Here is a 24,649-nt window from a genome sequence, read left to right on the forward strand (position 1 = left end):
TAAAGAGATGATGGTGACAATTACCCTTGCAGAGTACAGAAGGTCATTAACCCTCCTGTACTGCTGGGTATGCCTCTGGAGCATGGAAATGGCAGTGACCCAAGTTGGATTTGATTTGATTTATAATTGTCACATATATCAGGATACGTTTATATGTATTGTTTTGTGTGCTAACCAGACAATCATACCTTACCTAAGTACATCAGGGTAATAGAACAGAATGCAGTGCATAGTGTTACAGCTACAGAGAAGTTGCAGAGAAAGATCAACTCTAATATCAGATAACCTGTTTAGAAGGCTGATAACAATGGGGAAGAAGCTGTTCAGAATCTGTGGCATGTGTTTTCAAACTTCTATATCTTCTGCCCAATGGCAGAGGGTGGAAGAGAGTATAAGAGAGCAGTGGGAGAGGCCACTGATTACATGAGCTGCTTTTGCCAGGCAGTGGGAAGTATAGACAGAGTCAATAGATGGAAGGCTGGTTTGTGTTATGGACTGGGCTATGTTCACAGCTCTCTGTAATTTATTGCACTCTTGGGCAAAGATGTTGATGTACCAAGTTGTGATACATGTGGACAGGATGCTTTCTATGGTGCATCTAAAAAAATTGCCAGTTGTTGTTGTTGTCATGCCAAATTGCCTTAGGCTTATGAGGAAGTAGAGACATTGTGTGTTTTCTTGACAGTAACATCGACATGGATGGACCAGGACAGATTGCTGCTGATCTGAAGTGGCAACCTCAGACCGGGTTGGCAGTGGCTGGTGGCTGGTGCCACAGTCTCTGGCAATCCAGAGGCCCTCCTCTCTACCATCCCACCCAACAATCTCCAGGTTCCTTTTGCAAACCACAGTGGTAATGTGCCTCTCAGCTATATCTGTTGGAGATCCCCATACAATGTGAGGATTTGTGTAGACCTATTCCTGGCTTGCAGGGTTTGAACTAGTACACAGCTGGGGTTTAAATATAGCGCTAGCGGTGTGAACACAAGAAGGTTCTAGCACCTGCATTCCCTCTGCCTCTGCTAGGTGAAAGATAGCATGTGAGTGACATCATGGTGTCAATTCAATGAGGTAGATACTTTAAAACAGTGGAAGAAGTCTCATTCAACTGGGAGAGAGAACCCTCCACGAAACGTCCCGAAATCGACACTTGTCCAAATTTTGGGGAAATCCCATCTAATGTCACTGATCACTGTTGTTTATCACTAAGCATCTTCAAGAATGATCCTTGAACCTGCAAACAATATTACTATCAAAGGAGATATTGCTTGAAAAGCAACAGAGCATCTGCTACACAGAATAGAGCTTCCTCAAAAAAATGTTCTGTCAAGATGTAGACACCGTGTATTCCTCATGAGAAAGTTCTTCAATCAGGTTTGTTTGGTAACATGACAAGGTTAAAATCCTGTCCAGTTTTATTAATCTGCCTATTATCATTGCTTAATGTAACATACACCAACTATGGCAATACACAATGCAGACTGTTCTCTGATGAATCACGTGTACAATACAAATCAATAATCTTGTGACATTTAATCAGATACAGGTTCTTTAGCATGGCTGTCACCATTTGTCAACTTCATACAGCGTTGCAGAACTTGATGTCTGCTATCCCATTTGCTGATATTAAAAATATCTTCAGCTATCATTTGAAGCTCAATTCAGAGTGCAGCAGTGTTAAACTAAACTGCTTCTACGTTTAGCACTTTGTAATTTGGTGGTGTGCAATCTACCTGCTGTCTCCGTAATTAAATTATGAAAGTCACCTTACTTGACCTGGCAAGAGTATCACAGACCACTGGAAATGCAAGCCGAACCACATGCAAATTAAATCTAAAGGGATCTTTAAAAATTACTTCTTCATACCTTCGCTTCTTCAAATGAGCTACTGGTCTAGTTCCTACCGCTTGGAGGGATAGGGGTTAGCAGTGAAGAGGAAGAAAATGTTTGGCCATTGAAAACTGAGTCGTGAATATTTCATGTTCTATCTCCTATCTTTTCCAAAAAGAAATGAAACTGAGGAAAGGACACCAAGGAAAATTCTTCCCCAAACACTGACAAATAACTTTAAAAGAACAAAATTGTTCAGCCAAGGAACAGTTGGCTATCAGAGTGACAAGGTAACAGGAAAACATTGAGTTATATTACAACTATGCGAATCAGATATAACTTGGTGTCCAACAGCAAGCTTAAAGTTGCTGTCCCAGCACTTGTCATCTCGCTGCCCACTCAAGTAGTTCTATTCCATTTTGTAAATGACTTTGGTTGCAAGGAAGTTGAAACGTGGTTACAGTTGGGGGCACCCCTTCATTTATCAATCTGAGTAACATGCTCTGCAGTTACGGAGAGTGCTCGGTGTAGTTTGTCAACTATTAAGCATTTCACAATTGCTTTTGAGCCAGCGGTTAGCATTTTTTGTCTCTGAGTCACAAGGTTTGGGTTCAAATCTTCTGCCAGGACTCAAGTGTACATGATAATAATAAAAAAAATCAAGGCTAAGACTGTGGGGCAGCATTAAGGGAGTGCTGTACAGTCAGACGAGTCATCTTTCAGATTAGTGATTAACATGAGGCTCTGTTTTACTATGGTGATCCCACATCAGATGTACTTTACTGGCTGTAAAGTGTTTTGAAGAGTCCAATGGTCATTAAAAGCACGATATAAATACAACTTTTTTCATCTTATGGCTTTTCTTCTTTGATGATAGTCAGCAACTTTACTCAATGTAGCTGATCCTTCTTTGATATTTAACTGGAGTACATCTGGTCAGTTTGGGTGTATGTCTAATTGTCTTTTGTGTACAAGGGCATTTCAAGTAATTCTAAAGGAAAGTCTGAACTACTCAGACTTTCAGCAAGAACTAAAAAGGTCAGTACAGTCTTGATGCTGTCATTAACTGTTCCAAAAAGGACTCAAAATGTTATGGGAACTTAAAAAAAAAACAACCCAGGTGCAGAAATTTAACTTAAGCAAATGTCAGGGGAATTCCCTGAATACAGTCTGAGTGTGCTATAGTAATGTGAGAAAGGATGTTTGTGTTTTGTTTTGAGACGCTGGATTTTACCGCTAACAGAGCTGCACTGTAACTAACTGTAGTGTTTTACCTTTTCGACCACAAACTAATAAAAGTCCTCTAAAATCTGGAAATGCATCTAAGACTCTAAGATATCGGAGCAGATGTAGGCCATTCAACCCATCAAGTCTCCTTGCTATTCAATACAATCATGGCTGACCTGATGACCCTTAACTCCATTTTCTTGCCATTTCTCTATAACCTTTGATTGCCTCACTGATTAAGAGTCTATTTCAGCCTTCAATATAATTAATGACCCAGTTTTGACAGCCCTCTGTGGTAAAGAATACTAGACTCACTACCAACTCAGAAGAAATTCCTCCAGACCTCTATCTTAAATGGGTAACCCCTTATTCTGAGATTATTGTCTCTGTTCTCAAGTCTGTCACCAGGGAGACAACCTTCCTTCACCTATCCTGTCAAGTCCCTGAATAATCTTTTATGTTTCAATAAGGTTGCCTCTCAGTCTTCTAAACTCCAATGATTATAGGCCCAACCTCCTCAATCTTTTCTAATAAAACAGTACCTCTATATCTGCTGTCAGTTGAGTGAACCTTCACTTGACTGCCTCCAATACCAGTATATCTTTCCTTAGATATGAGGCCCTCAAAACTTAAAGAGTCATAAATGTGCCTACTAATATTTCAGCCTGAACTGTCCAGCTTGGTCCCAGTTTCCATCTCCACTCTGTACTAAGCAGACCTCCGCTCAGCAGTTACTTCCTGAATCTACTTTTCCCCCTCTCTCTCTGTCCTCAAGACCTTCTTTAAAACATACGCCTCTGTCTAAACATTAGCCAGGTGTACTCATACCACCACAGAACACACCAGATGGCCTCCTTCTTTAGAGACCACAATTTCTCTTCCCATGTGGTTAAAGAGGCCCTCCAACGCATCTCGTCCACATCCCGCACCTCTGCCCTCAGACTCCACCCCTCCAACCGTAACAAGGACAGAACACCCCTGGTGCTCACCTTCCACCCTACCAATCTTCGCATAAACCAAATCATCCAATGACATTTCCACCACCTCCAAACCGACCCCACCACCAGGGATATATTTCCCTCCCCACCCCTTTCCACCTTCCGCAAAGACCATTCCCTCTGTGACTACCTGGTTGGGTCCATGCCCCCCAACAACCCACCCACCCGTCCTGGCACTTTCCCCTGCCACCGCAGGAATTGCAAAACCTGCACCCACATCTCCTCCCTCTGACCTAACATCTTCATCCCACACCCATCCACCTACTGTACTCTTTGCTACCTTCCCCCCAACTCCTCCCTGAACTATCACCTTTATCCCCACCCCCACTCACCCTATTGTACTCTATGCTACCTTATCCCCATCCCTATCCTCCTCTCATTTATCTTTCCACCTTTCCAGCACTCTGCCTGTATTCCTGATGAAGGGCTTTTGCCCGAAAAGTCGACTTTCCTACTCCTTGGATGCTGCCTTAACTGCTGTGCTTTTCCAGCACCACTCTATTCCAGAATCTGGTTTCCAGCATCTGCAGTCATTGTTTTTACCTAGTACTTATATCATATCCAGTTTGGTGTTAAATTTGCTTTCATGATGGTCCTGTACCTCTTCATGGAATCATTCTCCAAAAAATTAAATAATGCAAGTTGTTGCCGTAGTGTGGAAATTAAGAGGATAAGAATGGAGGTTGACTGCAATGTATGCATGCAATCTGAGAGTTCAAAGTTACTGTCTCAGTTCTCAGGCAGAATGGCGTCCTGAGGGAAGTAGGGTTTAACGATGGGTCACAAATGCTGACCTTGCCAGTTGTGCCCATATCCCATGAACAAATAAAGGAAAAGCAGTAAATGACTGTTTGTAAACAACAGATTACCTAAAACAAGACAACAGACATATATATATGAAATACCAGCAGAGAAGTAAATACATAACATAAGAAACAACTTGTTATCCCACTGTTAAAATGAGCTCATGATAAAGAATGTCTGAACAAATGAAGCTGGCTTGGGCCTCTTCACAACTAAAGTTATTGCTACATTTAAACTACCAGTTATTTTGTTCTATTTTGGTATAAATATAACATCAAGATGGCTCAAAATGCTGTGCACCTTCATGTTGTGTGCAAATATTCTATTGGCTAACAAATTTCTAACAATATCCAAAATATTGCAATGCGATAAACTACTTGTTAAATTTGTTTGGGAAAAAGTCAGGACTGCAGATGCTGGAGATCAGAGCTAAAAATGTGCAGCAACACGACGGCTGGAGGAAGAGCGCCTCATCTTCCGCCTAGGAACGCTCCAACCACAAGGGATGAACTCAGATTTCTCCAGTTTCCTCATTTCCCTCCCCCCACCTTGTCTCAGACCCAACCCTCGAACTCAGCACCACCTTCCTAACCTGCAATCTTCTTCCTGGCCTCACTGCCCCCACCCCCACCCCCACTCTGGCCTATGACCCTCACCTTATCATCCTCACCTTAACCTCCTTCCACCTATCGCATTTCCAACGCCTCTCCCCCAAGTCCCTCCTTCCTACCTTTTATCTTAGCCTGTTTGGCACACTTTCCTCATTCCTGAAGAAGGGCTCATGCCCAAAACGTCGATTCTCCTGCTCCTTGGATGCTGCCTGACCTGCTGCGCTTTTCCAGCAACACATTTTCAGCTGTTAAATTTGTTTATTTATGTTTAACTTAGGTTGACTAATCAGAATATTGAGCAATCAAGTTTGAGCTCAGAAGCGAAGATTACAGACCATTGCAACATTGAACAACCTGCAGGATTGCCAGGGACAGAGCTCTCCTTATGAGACATAAACCTCTGTCTGTTCTGGAGGATACGATCAATCCAAATGAACAGAGAGGAAGCCATTCAGCTCTTCATGCTTGTCCAAGACAATATTCAATTAGTCCTGACTGATCTATATAGCTTAATTTCAGCTACATTTCTTGTTTTACTAACTGTCAATACCCCAACTAACAACCTTTATTTTGAAAGTTTCAGTCAGCCTTGGTTCAGCAGCATTTTTTTTTAACGCCAGTAGGATTGTGGAGATAACTTCTAGATTTTCATTGAGGAAAGACATGCTTCCTGGCATCACTCCTTAAGAGTATTTTTTGTCCACATGATGCACCCTTGTTTCGGGTTATTCTATGAGGGGAAATAGATTTTCCCTATTTACCCCATTAAAACATTGGAGCTATTTAAACACTTCGCTCACACGTTAATGTTCTATATCTATGGGACTACAGGTCTGTGCAACTTGTCCTGATAATTTAATCCTATAGCTGTAATACCATTTTGGTAAATCTGGAATGTACTGTGATGAAGGCAGGTTCCATCAAGAAAAAGGGTGTGGGATGGTTATTTAATGGCAAGGGAAAAGACAAGAGAATGGCACTTAGTCACAGTGCTTGACTGGAAAGCTGGTGCAGACATGACGGATCAAATGGCCTCCTCTCTGCTATCACACTTCTGTGAGTCTGTGGGCTGTATCCAATTCAAGGCCATCATATCGTCCCTCTGGAAGTCGCTTAGGATAGATTCCAGATGGGGATCTCAATTGATGGCTCTCTGTTGAAATGTAACTTCCAACTCTTTTTATTCCAGTCTCTACTGAGTTATCCAGGATTCCATTAGTCTTTAATTTTTTTGTAAATCCACCATTTAGTTTGCAATGGTTTCTATTCTTGGACCCTTAATTCTCTCTGCTCATCTACATCTCAGCACATACTTTTGAAGAAAAGCAGAGATTCTCCTGGGGTCACAGACAGCGTTCATTACTCAGCTAATACCACTGAAACAAATCAACTAAATAGTTTCATGCAACTTATAGGATGTAGCTACAGGGAAATAGCTGCAACATATACTTGGATTGTACTTTAAAAATAATTGATCTTGTGGGAACAACATACTGTTATAGAAATGCAAGCTTTATTTATCCATTGTTACATAAAAATAGCAAGGGAGTCACCAGTGAATAAATTTTAGGATGAAATACTGACAGGAATATTTCATTTCAAAATAGGAAATGACACTGAAATTCAAGCTAAAATTCTGCCCAATCTTTTCCAATTACTGTCATTTCATGTTACACTGTACACATTCCTTCCTTTGAGATTATGCCCTATATATATGTTGTGAATGTTCACTCAAAGAAGCTGTGCATTCGGATTTAGTTCTTTACTGGCACAGGTTGTTAGCATATAATGTTCACTTGTTTGAAATTTTCACCTCACTACATTGATAATGGGACATTCCATTAAATCATATTTCAACAGTTTGACATACTCCCATTTGGACTTCAATGCTTTAATCTCAGTCAAATCGTAGAACAAAAATGTAAGGGACACAAGGCGTAATGAAAATTATTTTGAGTGCTGTTGAAAACAAACATTTTCCCCATGGTAGTGCCACTATCAATCCATGTCTACTTGCCAAACAATTAGCACTCTCATGCAGTTTAAATGTTGGTTTTCCTCTTAAATTTGTATTCTTGTGGGTTATCCTGATCATTGTAAGGTGACAAACTATTTGTGGAGCCTTGCTGTGTACAAATTAGATGCTGTGTTTGCCTAAATATTAAGTGATTACACTTCAAAAGTATTTGATTAAATGGAAATAAAATCAGGCCGTTTGTATGATGAGCAGCTGTTTTCTGTCTATAACATTATAACCAAATATCCATAAAGTTTGAGGCCAAAGGAGAGGCTGTCAGCTGAGAAAAGAGGATTCATATAAAACAAAACTACTTGAATTCAGCAAAGCCTTACCTCGATGTAGGTCTTCTTCTATCAGTTTAGTCTGATGGTGAAATATTTGCTCCTGAAGTCTACAGACTGATTGTTTCATTTTCTCTCTCCGTGTCACCATGTAGCACAAATTCCTAACCTGTTAAAACAAGCACATTATTGCCCTTCTGGATATTTACATGGGAATATATCAGAATACAATCAATTCAGTGTCAGTAATCAGCCTTCTATGGGACAGCCAATTTGCTTCCACATTAATAAACACCCAACGGACACCAAGCCAAAAGGTCTGCAGAATTGATCAACCGGTCAGGGAGTGATACAGAAAATCTTTCCAAAATGGTTCAGACAATTACATCACGTGAAAAGTCCGAACTGACCAATAGCCTGACTTCAGGTCCCAAGTAAATATATGATACTGATGTGACAGATTTGGTATTGTGTCAGTTGCTAGAACAGGAGCATTCATATGGGAAGGTATTGGGAAGACATTATCATTATAAAGATAAATGGATTGAAAAGTGATATCTAAAATAACCATTACAATCACAGCCTGCATTAACAGAGCTTTGCCTGGTTTTAAACAGGACTACTGGGTGGAAGGGAGTGTCAGTTCTCATTTGCTGATGAATTCTGTTTTCAGTGGAATAATGAAATTCCTCCATTTTGGGCATGTTACATTTCGAAACCAGCTCCCCAGAACATTACCTGGGTCTTTGGATTAACAGTCCAGCATTAACACTGCTAGGCCACCGCCTCCCTGTCAAGAGAACTACAGTACTACTGAATAGGGAGTTACATACAATATTGGCCAGTCATGACGGAGGAATGACATGATCTTTCCAAAGAAAGAAAATCTGTGACTTGGAGGGGAACGTGCAGACAGTGGTATTCTCATAAACCTGCTGCTATTATCCTTCTGGGTGGTTGAGGATGAGGGCTTAGAAGGTGCTGCTGACGAAACTTTGTTAACTTGCATCTGTTAGATGGGACACATGTCAGCTCCAATGGTGGAGGGAAAGACTGGCTCAAGTAGTGGATTTCAAATGGACAGGCAGCTTTGCCTTGGATAGTGTCAAACATCCCAAGTATTTTTGGAGCTGTACTTAACCAAGCAAGTGGACAACATTCTATTACAACTCCTAATTTGTGCTTTGTCAATGGTAGCGGTCTTTGGTGAAACAGGAGATGAGTATCTACAGAACATCCAGCCTCCAATTTGCTCTTGCAGCCAAAATATTATTTAGCTGGTCCAGTTCAATGTTTGGTTAATGGTAATTAACCCAGATATTGATGTTAGATATTTGGTAATGGTAACGCCATGGTATGTCCAAATAGGTTGCTTAGATTCCCTGGTCACAGCCTGGCATTTGGGTGACAGGAATTTTATTTGCTACTTATCATCACAAGCTGTGGCTGACCTTGTCTAGGTTTTCATCCTCATTATCTCAGGAATTGCATTCTGTGCAATCATTAGTGATCATTCCTATTTTTGAGTTTATAACAGAGGAAAGGCCATGTCTAAAACAGCTGAAAATAATTGTGCATAGGACACTATCCTGAGAAACTGAGGGCCCTCTTGTAGCACAATGGTAGTGTCCCTACCCCTGGACTGAGAGATCCAGGTTCCAGTCTCTCTTGCTCCAAAAGTGTGTAATAACATCCCTCAACATGTTGATTAGAAAAAATAAGTAAAATTTACAAAAAACTTGTGAAACTGCTAGGGTGCATGTGGCACAGTGGCAGTGTCCCTATCTCTGCGCCAGGGGCCCAGAATTTGAGTCCCACCTCCTCCAGAGGTTTGTAATAACATCCCTGAACAGATTAATTAGAAAAGATTTATTCTGAGGAATTCTGTATCCTCGTGATACATAACATAATGAAATGGCACCAGTAATAACTAAAGATCAGTCATACTTACCAATGATAAAGGAATTATACATTCAATGTGATGTACTTTCACCTACTTTATTGACACAAACTCGAAAAGTTTTACACTTTCTTACTTGAACACAATATCCTTCATCAGCTCCTGCGTTTCAGTAAAGCCATAGACTAGTTAGGGAATTTCTCCAGTACAATCAGGTTGTATTCAGGAATGGTTTATTGTTGACACTCAGAAATAAATATACTGGATCTACTAAAACCAGAGGGAAACACTAAAGCAGACAATGCAGGTACATTTCACTTTGGCTGCAGATCAACAAGGTATCCTACATTTCACTTCATGATACATTCTGTTGAAGTCAATACAAAGGCAAGTTTGGTTCAGTGAATAACAAACCGTTTATCCACTACTGGCAATCTTCTATTCACACCTAAAATGAAAATTACTTGCAATATTCTCATTAGTCTGAAGACTCTGTTTTCTTGATAAATAGCATCATCTCTCTTATTTACTAGTTACATTGATCAGGCACCAACTGCAGTCAAACTTGTTGGTAGCTCCCTGGTTTCTTCAGCATGTCCAATAAAAAAGGTACGCAATTCAATCCTTTCTCTGGCTCCCCCAATGCACTCTGCAGATGTATGCCTGACTGTAGACTTTCTCACAAATACAGACAGAGGTTAGCAACTCTCAGATCTTTCAGAATAGCTCGTGTGCCAGAACACAGTTGACTGCTCCTTGCTTCCAGATATTGAACTGGTACAGCTAGAATTTTAGAAACAGGTTCTCATAACTGGTAAAGTTCAGTAAAATGAAATATTAGAGGAAGGGACAGCAGAAAAGGAAATAAATTAGTACTGTAATCACAATATATAGTCTCAATGCTACCTGTATTATAAAGCATTATTCAATGTTTAACAAAGACTTGATACTAGTTCTAACAGCACACACCTATTTAATAATGTAAAAAAAAATTGCTATGAGTAAGTAACATGTGGAATAAAAAGAAACCTGTTATATCATAATTAACATTAATTCGGTAACACTAATTTCAGAACGGCAGGATTTATAAGTATCCGACATTATTATGAAATTTGTTGTGAAGCCACTTCAGCATTAATTTCTTTTGAGGAGTCATGTTTAAAGGATCAAGGACAGGGATTCATTGGAAAAGACTGGGAAAATATCTGAACTTGTTTTATAAACAATGGTCACTAAAAGGATGCAGTGGAGAAAGCTAGTTGACAGATTTTTTTTAAATTTTAATACAAAATATTGGCCATATTGGTAACTAGGTAAAGCATTTAAATTTATGTTGTGACCAGAGAAGAAGATGAACTAGTGCGTTTCCGAAACCTCAATCGCAACAATTTCATTTTATTCGTTCATGGGATGTGAGCTGGCCACATTTATTGCTTGTCCCTAGTTGCCGTGCAAACTCTGTTCGACAGTGGTACCAATCAAAATGTAATTTGCATGGTCAGTTTTAAAAGATGGTGATAAATCTGGCGAACAGGGCTGAGTCTTAAAGGAGATAGTATCAGACGATAGTGGTTGGTGCCAAGATCCATAAACTCTGGTGGCTAGTGCTGTAAAATCACCAGGCTGTTACTTGTATGTTTCTGCAGTTGTGGGCTCCGTAGAAATTCACTTTTAAAAGGAAGTTGAAGAACCAGTTAATAGCTGAAAGAATAACATATTCCTTGCACATTATAGGACCATAAAAATTAGAAACAGAGTAGGCCATTCAGCCCTTACTGCCACTGAATGAGATTTTGCTGACCTACTACCACAACACCATTTTCTTCGACTTTGCCCATAACATGGAGACATATATTGATCACAGTCTTGACATACCACTATCACTCCACATGATATCAAGAAAAGATTGAAGAGAGTGGGTTCTGCAAAATCTAGGGGACCTCACAACATTCTGGCAATAGTACTGAGGACTTGTGCTTCAGAACTTACCACAACCCTAATCAAACTGTTTCAGTATAGCTACAACACTGGCATCTACCCATGTGTAAAACTGCCAGGTGACGGGGAGTGGTGATGGCTTAGTCGTATTATCACTAGACTATTAATCCAGAGATGGTGCATGAAAGAGCTGCTAGAGGAAGTGGTGGAGGTTGGTACAATTACAAAATTTAAAAGGTATCCAGATGGATATGTGAATATGAAAGGTTTAGAGGGATATGGACCAAATGCTGGCAAATGGGACGAGATTAGTTAGGATATCTGGTCAGCATCAATGTGTTGGACAGAAGGGTCTGTTTCCATGCTTTACGTCTCTATGACTCCATGACCCAGTTAATGTTCGAGGGACCCGAATTTGAATCCTGCAGGTGGGGAACTTGAGTTAAAAAAGAGAATCTGGATTTAAAAGATGGCCATGACACTACTGCCAATTATTGGGGAAAAGAAAATGTGGTTCATTAATGCTCTTTAGGGAAGGAAACTGCTGTCGTTACATGGTCTAACTGACTTGTCTTCCCAGACTCAAAGCAAGGTGGTTGATTCTTAAGTGTCCTCTGGGCAATAAATGCTCGCCTAGCCAGTAACTCTAAAGCCTGTGAATAATTTTTTTCAAAAATGCCCTGGACACAACAAGGAGGACAACTTTAACCTAACTAATTTTCAGCACATTCAATCTACTCTCAAGAATCAGCCAAGTGATAGAAAGTTTCATCAACAGTGTTATTAACAGTCAGTTCGGGTTCTGCCAGAGGTTTGGGTTCCTGACTTCACTTATAGCATTGGTTCAAACATATAGACAAGAAACGTTGAATTCCAGAGAGAAGGTAAATGTGACTGTCCTTAACTGAAAGTGACACCAAACTGGATTCAATGAGGAATCAGGGACAAAGCTCTCTGCTGGCTGGAGTCACACTGAGCAATAAGGAACATGGTTGTTGTGGTTGAAGGTCAATCATCTCAGCTCCAGGACATCTCCCATATGAGTTCTTCAGGGTAGGGTCTTTGGCTCAACCATCTTCAACCGCTTCATCAGTGACCTTCCTTCCATATAAAGTCAGAAGGAAGGTTGTTTGCTAGTGATTGCAAAATGTTCAGCACCATTCATGACTGCTCAGACACTGAAGCAGTCTATGTCCAAATATCCATGGGCAATGAGAAAAAAAATCTAGCCATTGATCCTTTATATTCAATGGCACCATCATCACAAAATACTGCAGTATCAACATTCTGGAGGTTACCACTGATCAGAGACTGAACTGTTTATGTAAGTACTGTGGCCAAAAGTACAGACCAGAGTCAAAGTCCTGGACCTTCCTCCCTAACAACATTATGAGTCTAGCTACACCAAATGGATTGTAGCAATTCAAGAAGGCAGCTCACCATCACTATCTTAAGGGCTGTTAGGAATGACAATAAATGCTGGCCCAGCCAGCAATGTCCACATCCCATGAGTAATTAAAAAAACTGAGCCCCACAGACCTCTGCAACAGAGAATTCCAAAGATTTGCTGCACTTAAAGTGAAGAAATTCCTCCTGATTTCAGTCCTAAATGTGCTCCTTATTTTGTGACTGTGTCTCCTAGTTACAGACATCTCGACCATAGGAAATATCCTTTCTACTTCAGATAGATGAAGAATTTTACTGGAAACAATATAAGAATTGAATGGACTTGAATGAGATTGCCTTCCATTCTCCTAAACCCCAGAGAATACAGGGGAGGGGATAGCATAGTGGTAATCCAGAAACATAGTAATGTTCTGGGGACCAGAGTTCAAATCCCAACACAGCAGAGTTTGAATTTTTAAAAAATCTGGAATTGAGAGTCTACCGATAACCATAACTCCATTGAAAAAATCCATCTGGTTCGCATTCATGGAAGGAAACTGCCATCCTTACCTGGTCTGGCATACATGTGACTCCAAACCCATGGATATATGGTTTACTCTTAATTGCCACACATAAATTGGTATAGGGGAAATAAAATTAATGAGGCAAACGCATGGGTCAAAAATTGATGTGGGAGAAAGAGGTACCAAATCATGGAGACTGGCACAAGTACTGATTGGGGCAGGACAGAACTGTTCCATTGTGATGGGCTTCATTTCAATCATGCTGGAACCTGTGTCCTGGTAAATAGTATTACTGGGGTTGTAGATAGGGTTTTAAATTAATCACTGGGTGGGGCTAAGGTTTCAATTGAAGGGATGCTTAAAAAGCCAGAAAGAAATGAGAAAGTAGAGGTGCAAGTGACAGAAAGGGGTAGAAAATCTATGTAGAAAAACACAGCACAAATTAGAAGCACAGAGTAATAACACTAAAAAAAAATCAACATTTTAAGTCTTCATCTGAGCACACACATGTATCTACTAGAGAAGGGCAAAACTTGACCTGCACTTGGAAATAAGGCAGGGCAGGTGGCTGAGGTGTCAGTGGGGGAGCATTTTGGGACCAGTAACCATTGGTCTATTAGTGTTAAAATAGTGATGGAAAAGGATGGACCAAATCTAAAAGCTGAAGTTTTAAATTGGAGAAAGGCCAATTTTGACGATATTAGGCAAGTACTTTCAAAAGCTGATTGGGGGCAGATGGATAATGGGAAACCTTCGGAAATGAGATAATGTGAGTTTAGAGACAGTGTATTCCTGTGAGGGTGAAAGGAAAGGCTGGTAGGTGTAGGAAATGCTGGATGACAAAAGAAATTGAACGTTTGGTTAAGAAAAAGAAGGAAGCATATGTCAGATATAGATAAAATAGATCGAATGAATCCTTAGAAGAGTATAAAGGCAGTAGGAGTATACTTAAGAGGGAAATCAGGAGGGCAAAAAGGGGACATGAGATAGATTTGGCAAATAGAGTTAAGAAAAAACCAAAGGGTTTTTACAAATACATTAAGGACAAAAGGGTAACGAGGGAGAGAATCGGGCCCGTCAAAAATCAGCAAGGCGGCCTTTGTGTGGAGCCGCAGGAGATGGTGAGTATTGATAGAAATGCAAGAGATCATGACATGGAATCAGTTTGGGTGGAAGCAAGAAATGCAGGGGAAGGAAGTCCACAGTGGGAGTCATTCAGTTGTATCATTGTAGGACAAAGTATAAATTGGTCAATGACGGAGGCATATGAGAAAGGCACTACAATTGTCATGGACAAATCAGAAGGGCAAGGGTGACGCTGAAAATGATACTCTAGAATTAATCAAGGATTGCTTCATAAGACGTATGTTACAGAACCCACCCAGGTACAAACTAATTTAGATCTGGCAAGTTGTAAGATTAATTCAAGATCTCAAGGGGGTAACAATTGCAACATAGTAGAATTTCAAATTCAGTTTGAGGAATGCAGAACTACGAAGGAGAAGCTGTCCAAAGTGGGCTGGGAAAGTAGACTAATGGGAAAGACAGTGGATGAGCAATGGTAGAAAATTAAGCAGGTATTTCAAAAAGGTCAGCAAAAGTTTATTTTGGTTAAAAAGGGTTAAGTGAGAAAGATGAAGAACCCATGGTTAACAAATGTAATCAAGGAGAGTATCCAATCAAAAGCTTAGGCATATGCAGTGGTGAAAGCTAATGGCTATGTCAGAGGATTCTGAATTTCTTTTCAGGAACAAGCAGTAGTTAATTAAAAAGCTTATAAAGAGGGAGACAATTGATAATGAAAGTAAATTGGCAAAAAATCTAAAATCAAACACCAAGAATCTCTATGGGTTTATTAAAAAAAAAGGTAGCTAAACTAAGTGTGGGACCCTTGGATGATTTGGGTGAGGAACTTACACCAAGAAACAGAGAAATAGCAGATTAATTAAATCATAATTTTGCAACAATCTTCATAGTGGAAAATGTTTACATCCAAAGGTATCAGATAAGCAAGGTGTTCATGGACAGAATGAGCTTGTTACAGTTTCTGTCATGAAGGACAAAGTATTTGACAGTTTAATAGGATTAAAAGCATACAAGTTGCTAGGACCTGATGGCCTGCATCCAAGACTTTAAAAGAAGTTGCTACGGAGAAACTGGAGGACATTAGTTGGAATAAGACCATAAGAAACAGGAAAAGGCCATTTAGCTAATCGAGCCTGCTCAACTCTTCAATAGGATCATGGCTGATTTGACATTCCTCACGTCAACTTTCTTCCTCTTTTAGAGTGTAGGTTTGCTCGCTGAGCTGTAGGTTTGACATCCAGACATTTCATTACCTGGCTAGGTAACATCAGTGGCGACTTTCAAGTGAAGCGAAGCTGTTGTCTCCTGCTTTCTATTTATATCTTTCTCCTGGATGGGGTTCCTGGGGTTTGTGGTGATGTCATTTCCTATTCGTTTTCTGAGGGGTTGATAGATGGCATCTAGATCTATGTGTTTGTTTATGGCATTGTGGTTGGAGTGCCAGGCCTCTAGGAATTCTCTGGCATGTCTTTGCTTAGCCTGTCCTAGGGTACATGTGTTGTCCCAGTCGAAATGGTGTTTTTTTTCATCCATGTGTAGGGCTACGAGGGAGAGAGGGTCGTGTCTTTTTGTGGCTAGCTGGTGTTCGTGTATCCTGGTGGCTAACTTTCTTCCTGTTTGTCCTACATAGTGTTTGTGGCAGTCCTTGCATGGAATTTTATAGATGACATTGGATTTGTCCATGTGTTGTACTGGGTCTTTTAAGTTTGTAAATTTTTTGTTTGAGAGTGTTGGTGGGTTTGTGTGCTACTAGGATTCCGAGGGGTCTTAGTAGTCTGGCTGTCATTTCTGAAACTTCTTTGATGTATGGTAAAGTGGTTAGGGTTTCTGGCTGTGTTTGGTCTGCTTGTCGTGGTTTGTTCTTGAGGAATCTGCGCACTGTTTTATTTGAGTATCTGTTCTTCTTGAACATGTTGTATAGGTGGTTCTCCTCTGTTTTCCAAAGTTCGTCTGTGCTGCAGTGTGTGCTGGCTCATTGGAATAGTGTTCTGATACAGCTTCATTTGTGTGTGGGGGGATGGTTGCTGGCGTAGTTAAGTATTTGGTCAGTGTTTGTCGGTTTTCTGTGTACACAGGTTTGTAGTTCTCCGTTGTCTTTCTTTTGACTGTGACATTCAGGAATGTCAGTTTGTTGTTGGTTTCTTCCTCCTTGGTGAACTTTATGCCTGTGAGGGTGTTGTTGATGATGTTAAATGTCTCTTCTATCTTGTTTCATTTTGTGCTGACAAAGGTGTCATCTACGTAGCAGATCCAGATTTTTGGTTTGATGGTTGGTAGGGCTGTTTGTTCTGGTCTTTGCATTACTGCTTCTTCCTCTTTCCCTGTAATCCTTGATTCCCCTCCTGGTCAAGAATCTATTTATCTTCGTCTTAAATTTACACAAGAACTCTAACCCTACAGCTCTCTGTCGCAAGGAGCTCCAAGGACTCACAACCCTTTGAAGAAAAGAAATTTGATTTGATGATGATGATATGATTTATTGTCACGTGTACCTAAGTACAGTGAAGAGCTTTGTTGGAGCAGTACAGGTAGATCATAGTAAGCAAGAAAATATTGGGTGAAAACAATACTTGGACAGAGTGAGGCTACACGTTAGACTGCACAGGACAGGAGCAAGACAAGAACTACATTAACAAGATCAACAATATTTGAAGTGAGAGTCTATTCATCAGCCTAAAAACGGCAGGGAAGAAGCTGTTCTTGAACTTTCTGCTGCATGTTCAAGCTTCTGTATCTTCTGCCTAAGTGAAGAGGTTGTAGGAGAGCATTACCAGGGTTGAATGGATCTTTGATGACGTTGGTGGCCTTTTGTGGCAAGAAAGATGTAAATGCAGTCCATGGATGGGAGGCTCAATTCTGTGATGGTCTGGGTTGTGCACACAACCTTCTGTAGTTTCTTATAGCCCGGGGCAACAGTTGCCATACAGAGCTGTTTTGCACCAGGACAGTTGGCTTTCTATGGTGCATCTGTAAACGTTGGTGAGGGTTCTTATGGACATGCCAAAGTTCCTGAGCTACATGAGGAAGAAGAGGCATAGTTGTGCCTTCTTGACTGTTACATCTATGTGGGAAGTCCAAGTTGTTGATTTTCGTCACTCCTAGGAACTTGAAGCTCTCAACCTTCATAACCTCCAATCGTTGACGTAGATAAGGGATGTATTCTACTTTCTTTCTAAAATCAATTATCGGTTCTTTAGTTTTGCTGACATTGAGAGGCATCATCACTGCACCACATCACCAAGCCCTTTATCTCCTTTCTGAATTCTGACTCATCATTGTTTGAAATCTTCCCCTCCATGGAGGTATTGTCAGCAAATGTGTGGATGGCATTCCTTCAGAATTTACAGGGGGTAGTAGGAGGCTGAGAATGCACCCTTGGGGGGCTCCACTGTTGACTGTTATCATGTCCAGTTGTAGAGGGTGATGCCATGACCTAGGTTTTGGAGTTTTGAGAGGGGTATGGAGGGGATAGTGGTGTTAAAGGTGGAGTTGTAGTTGATTAGTATTCTGACATAGGTGACCTTGTTGTCCAGATGTTTCAGGGATGAGTGCAGGGCTGGGAAAATGGCATCTGTTGTGGACCTGTTACCTTGGTAGGCAAATTTCAGTGGATCAAGGCAGGCTGGGAGGCTAGAGTTGAGGTGGGCCATGACCAGCCTCTCTGAGCACTTCATCATTATGGAGGTTAGAGCCACTGGGCGATACTCATTAAGGCACATTGCATGTGCTATCTTTGGTACTAGGAATATGGTGGTTCTCTTGAAGCAGTCGCGACTTCAGCTTGTAGGAGGGAGAGGCTGACGATGTCAGTAAATACTTCCGCCAGCTGGTTCATACAGGATCTAAGTGGATGGCTGGATGCAGTGTCTATGCCCATCGCTTTCTTCGGGTTTACTCTCAGGAAGGTTGATCTGATGTCTACAGCCGTGACTGAGGGAACGATTGCATCCAGGCGGTTGGGACAAGTGACGCTGCGCTGGTGGCATTCTGCTCGAACCAAGCATTGAAGCCATTGAGTGCATCGGGGAGGGACGTATCTTTGTCCACCACCTCGCTCTGCTTCCTTCTGTATCCTGTTATGTTATTCAGGCATAGCTACAGGTGGCAGGAGACCGTATGGTTGGTTTGGGTCTCTAACTTGTTCCGGCTCTGTCACTTGGGCACTGTCTCAGTCTTAAATTGGCAGCCCTTTATTCTGAGAGTATGATCACTCGTCCTAGATTCTCTCATGACGGGAAACAACCTCTCAGCATTTGCCCTGTTAAGCTCCTTAAGAATCGTAAATGTTTCTATGAGATCACCTCTCATTCTTCTAATTTCCAGCAAGGAAAATCTCAACGTGTTTTGCCGTTGCTCATAACACAATCCCCCTACAGCAGGGATCATCCTAGTGATTGTTCTCTGAATGGCCTCCATTGAAATGATATCTTTCCTTAAATATGGGGACCAAAACTGTTCACAGTAATCCAGATGTTGGTTGACCAGCATCATGTACAGCTGCAGTAAGACTTCCCTACTCTTACATCCCTTGAAATAAGGACCAACATTCTAGAATTCCAGAATATTTCAGAATTCCAGGTGCTTTCCAGTGGCTTGGAAAAGTGCTAAAGTGCCATCCATCCTGTTCAAGAAAGGAGGGAGACACAAATCAGGAAACTATGGGCCTATTAGCCTAACATCATTGGGAAAATGTTACAGTCCAAACCATAGGGAAGAAAAATCAGAGCATTTAAAAAAAGCTGAACAGAATTAAATAGAGTTAACATGATTTTGTGAAAGGGAAATTATGTTTGACAAATTTGCTCGAGTTCTTTGAGGAGATAACAAACACAGCTGCTAAAGGAGAACTGGTAGATGTGCATTTGCATTTTCAGTAGGCATTCAACAATGTACAACATAAAGTTTACTCCACAGTTGAGGGGTTCACAGACTTGTGGATTAATATGGATTGGTTAACACACAGAAGACAGATTGAGATTAATGGGTCTTCTTCAGTTCAGAAAGTTGAGACAAGTGAAGTGCTAAAAGGAACAGTCCCATGGTCTCAATTATTCTCCAACTATATTCATGACATATTAATTCAGAACATAAACTTGCTTACAATACAAAGCACACAGGGAGGGAATGTTATGATGAGGACACAGGAATTTACAAGAGGATATAAGTAGGTCAAGTGAATCAGTAAAAACTTGGCAGATGGAATTTAATGTAGTAAAATGTGAGGCCAGGCATTGTAATAGGAAGAGCTGAAATTGATTCCTGATGAAGAGCTCTTGCCCAAAACATCGATTCTCCTACTCCTCGCATGCTGCCTGGCCTGCTGTGCTTTTCCAGCATCACACTCTTGACTCTGATCTCCAGCATCTGCAGGCCCCACCTTCTCCAGATTGAAAGACAGACTACTATTTGAATGTAGAGAGAGAGAGACATCAAAGAATGCAATGCAGAGTGACCTGGGTGTGCTTGTGCATGAAACACAAAAAGGTTAGGTGCAGCAAGTAATTAAGTAATCAAATGGAACGCTGGCCTTTATTGCTTGGGGATTGGAGTTTTAAAATAGGGAAATCTTTTCACAAAGGTATAGAGGTTGGTGAGGTAGCACTTGCAGTACTATGTATGGTTTGGTCTCCATATTTAAAAAGCACTACACTGGCATTGGAAACCATTCAAAACCGACTCACTAGGTTGATTCCAGGGATGAAGAAGTTGATTTTTCAAGAACTGCTAACCAGGTTGGATTTATTCATTACAATTTAGAAGAATGAGTGACCTTCTTGACATATACAAGATTCTGAGGGAACTTCATAGGGTGGATGTTGAGAATAGAATCCCATTAATGGAGAATTTTGAATCAGGGTACATAGTTGCAGAAAAAGGGGACATTCATTTAAAACTGAGATGTCAAGGAATTTCTTCTCCTTGAGGCCAATGAATGTCTGGAATTTTGTACGCCAGAGAATTGTGGAGGCGGGATCACTGCAAGTATTTAAAGTGGAGGTAGTTAGGGTTTTGCAATATCAGGGATTACTGAGCTGGCACAAAAGAAGAGCTGACATCTGCAGCAGGTCAGCCATGATCTTGCTGAATGGTGGGACAGACATGAGGACCAAATGTGCTACTCTTACGTTCTTTATTACATATGCTAAAATTTTCTCAATTTTTTTTCTCCTCCTTTCTTCAATACTGGGGTTACATTTGCCATCTTCCAATTTTCGAGGACCATTCCAGTACCTGAAGAATTTTGAAAATGATCACCATCTATTATCTCGACAGCCATATGAACAATCTGGGATCTACATCATCAGGCCCAAGGGAATTTTGTACTTCATGTCCCATTATTTTCTTCCACTGTTTTTTTAAACTAATGTTAATATCTTGCAATTTCTTGATTATATTGGTTCTCAGATTCTCTATTGTTTTTGTTTAGTATTTCCTCCATGAAAACAGATACAAAGCATTTATTTAATTTTGCTGCCATTTCATTCTTCTCCATTACAAAACTGCCTGATGCTGCATGAATTGGACTCATATTTGTTTTTGCTAACCTTTTCATTTTACACACCGATTGCAGCTTTAACGATTGGGTTATGATTTTCTCGCTTCTTACTCTCATTTTGCCTTTGTTACTCTTTTCTTTGGCTTTCCTCTGCAGAATTCTAAACACCTCCCAATTTTCAGTTTTAATTCTCTTTTGGAAACTTAATAGGCCTTCTCCTTTGATCTATTATGCTTCCAATTTCTTCTGCTAGCCATGGCTGAGGTATGAATGGAACAGCTTCTTTCCATTTTCTGCACAGCCCGTTTAGGACTTTGAAAGCCTCGATCAAGACTCCTCTCAGCCTTCTGCTCACAGAGGCTAGTCCCAACATCTTCAATCTATCCTCTCAAATGAAGTTTCTCTTTCTTGGAACCATTCAAGTAAATTTTCTCTATACCCTCTCCAATGCATTCACACGTTCTGTCCAATGTGGCACTGAACTGTACACAATACTCCAGCTGAGGTTTAACAAGTGTCTTACACAAGTAAAAATATCACCTCCTTGCTCTTGTACTCTATATCCCTAAAATCAAAGCTGAGGACCCTATGATTTATTAACTACTTTCTCCACCTGGCCTGCCAACTTCGATGATCTGTACACCCATTCATGGAGTTAAAAATCACACAACACCAAGTTATAGTCAAATATTTTGAATTGGAAGCACTAGCTTTCGAAGCGCCGCTCCTTCATCAGGTGGTTGTGGCATACACAATTTATAGCAAAAATGATGAAGGAGCAGCGTTTCGAAAGCTAGTGCTTCCAATTAAACCTGCTGGACTATAACCTGGTGTTGTGTCATTTTTAACTTTGTACACCCCAGTCCAACACCGGCATCTCCAAATCATTCCATACATGAAGGTCTCTCTTCTTCTGCACTCCCTTTAGAATTGTATCCCCTATTTTATATTGTGTTACAATAACCTTCCTACCAAAGTTCACCAGCTCAAACGTTAACCTCATCTGACACCCATCCTTCCACTCAACTTGTCAATGTCCTTTTGGATCAGGATTCAATTACCAAACAATCAGCACTCTCTTCCCATGGAGTATAAACGTCAGGTTTCTTTTTGCATTGGTATTTCAAATTGTCCTGATGAGTGCAAGACAAAAAGGTTTGACAAAATGTGTATTTTTTCCAGTAGTACTTAAATTCTATATGATCAAATGACTATATATTACTCTGCATGCAGTATTTACCATGTTAAGCTCAGGAACAAACCAATTTCTGACAAAAGTCATTAAATGCTCAGCCCAAGTTTAGTGTATTATGACTTGTTGAGTATAATTAGTTTTACTTTTGTTTGAAAACTGAAGCAGAATTTCCTCAGTATTTTACAGCAAGAATTAAGCAAAGCTGTACTCACAGCTGAGCTCTACTAGCAGCAGAAGTAGCTGAAGAGTTGTAGCTCTAAGCAATGGAAATCCATCTCAAATCAATGTATTTTTAAAAAAATGATGGTTTCCATGAATTTATTTTGTAATGAGAAATATGATCTTGTCACACAAACAGCAGATACAAATTTCACCTGGTGTGCTTAACACTGGCATCTTATGTGACTATGACAAAGGTTTCTGGCCTTATGAGCAATTCTGCGCCCATCTTGACCACTCTGCAAGCCTCAAACCATTGACCTGACCACATTCCTTCAAGATCTCTCACTTTCAGCTCACTGGGTGAGACAATACTCACCTACTTTCTTTTTCATTCATCTCACTATAGCAAGAGCATCACTAGCATAGCTTCTCATTTTGCTCCAGGATAGTTACCTCTGGTACTCCTAAGATTCTCCCTCCTATTGCTCATCTATATATTGCCTCTCAGTGATTTTCTGGAAGCAAAGCACTAATTTTCATGTGGACACTAGCAACATTCAACTCCACCTCATCGTCACCACTCAATTTCTCAACTCATGCTAAATTTCCAGACTGCTTCTCCAACATACAGTACTGAATAGAAAGAAATCTCCCACAACTAGTCATTGGGAAAAGTGAAGTCATTTTCTCCTGTTTGTGAGCTTGGTGTCATGTTTGAGATGAGCTTCAGATTACCATCACTAATATCACCTCTCTCTACATCCTCAAGATCACCCAATGTCACCCTTGTCTCTGACGGTGAAACAATAATGGATGCACTTGTTACCTCTGGACCTGACTATCACAAAGCGTTCCTGTCTGGCCTTACACATTCTGTTCTCCGTAAACTTGAAGTCACATGCAGCCAATGTCTTAACTTGCACCAAGTCCCAATCACCTATCACACTTGCTCTTGCAAATCTGCATTGTTTCAAGGTCAAGCATCCTTGTTTACAAATCCTTCATGACCTCTATCTTCCCAATCTTGAATCTCCAGCCCAACAACACCTCAGGCTGTCCACACATTTACTTTTGGCCTCTTGAGCATCCCATATTTTAACTGCTTCATGATTGATGACTGGAATTCTATCAATGGAGTTTCTGGAATTCTATCAATGATTCAATACCTCTTTTCTCTCCTTTAAGCTCCAAAATCACCTTATGGTGGCTACCTAACTTTACCTTTTAACACTCCTGTGAAGCAGCTTAAGGCATTTTATTATATTAAAGGCATAGTATAAATATTAGGTTTTGTTGGAATGAGACAAGAAGTAAAAACTTATTTTGTCTTGCACATGTCAGGAACTAGGATATAAGAAACAGCCTTGATAAAAGAGACACAGAATTATACAACACTAGAAGAGGGTATTGGTTGAGTCATAGTTAGCGTGAGGGAAATTAGATTGCTAGTTCATAAATTTCCAGAGAGTCTTATTATGTTGTTGATACCTTAATTTAGCCTTTTTGTACCTTTGTTTCAGGTATATAAATATGTTATTGATATCAACAACATAATTAGACTCACAGACAAGAAAAAGCAAGAAGTAAGTTGTTACTGTAGTAACGCACGTAGCTCTAGCTACAGAAAAACAGCAGCTAAACAATTTTGTTACCTGCACATGGAATCCTCATCACACCTCGCAGTATGTTGCTAAATTAACCTCAACATTGGACTGTTGGAGATGCATTTTGAAAATTGGCTCAAGACTGCTTAACTCATTTCAGATAGAACTACACTATCCATAGGGAAAGAAGGTTTTTGTTCAATTGGCCTGATTCAATTTCAAACACTTGCTCAGGTATGAAGGCGAAATGCAGTCTCACAAATTGCTTCCCACTTCAAGGTCCTGCAGTTGATTGCCAACCTGTCAAGTACTCATAAATTTGGGTTTGGGGTGCAGTCTACAGTGTTAAATGAACAATTGATTTTAATGTGATATTTCAGAGGCTGCTACTGGACTGACCACTGTGACTTCAGAGAATATTTCAATGCATCGCCATGAGTCTGGAGCTGCACGTAATTTAGAGTCCACATTTTTAAAATTAATCAATTAAGTGAGTTAAATTTAAATTACATCAGGTACTGCAGTGGGATTTTAACCCACCGCTCCACATTAGCCTAGGCTACTGGATTACTAGTCCAGTGACATTA

General features: G+C 40.4%; 1 protein-coding gene across 2 annotated transcripts in view; it reads right to left on the bottom strand.

Annotated features, from left to right (window-relative positions):
- The window catches only part of jade2 (jade family PHD finger 2), a 197,453-nt gene that overhangs the window by 39,432 nt on the left and 133,372 nt on the right, over positions 1-24,649 (bottom strand). For both annotated transcript variants that reach the window (XM_060837269.1, XM_060837270.1), the window contains exon 11: positions 7,823-7,940. In XM_060837269.1, the coding sequence (XP_060693252.1) occupies positions 7,823-7,940 (118 nt within the window). The remainder of the gene's footprint in view (positions 1-7,822; positions 7,941-24,649) is intronic.

Source organism: Hemiscyllium ocellatum, chromosome 16 (genome assembly GCF_020745735.1).
Source record: "Hemiscyllium ocellatum isolate sHemOce1 chromosome 16, sHemOce1.pat.X.cur, whole genome shotgun sequence".
Classification (NCBI taxonomy): domain Eukaryota; kingdom Metazoa; phylum Chordata; class Chondrichthyes; order Orectolobiformes; family Hemiscylliidae; genus Hemiscyllium; species Hemiscyllium ocellatum.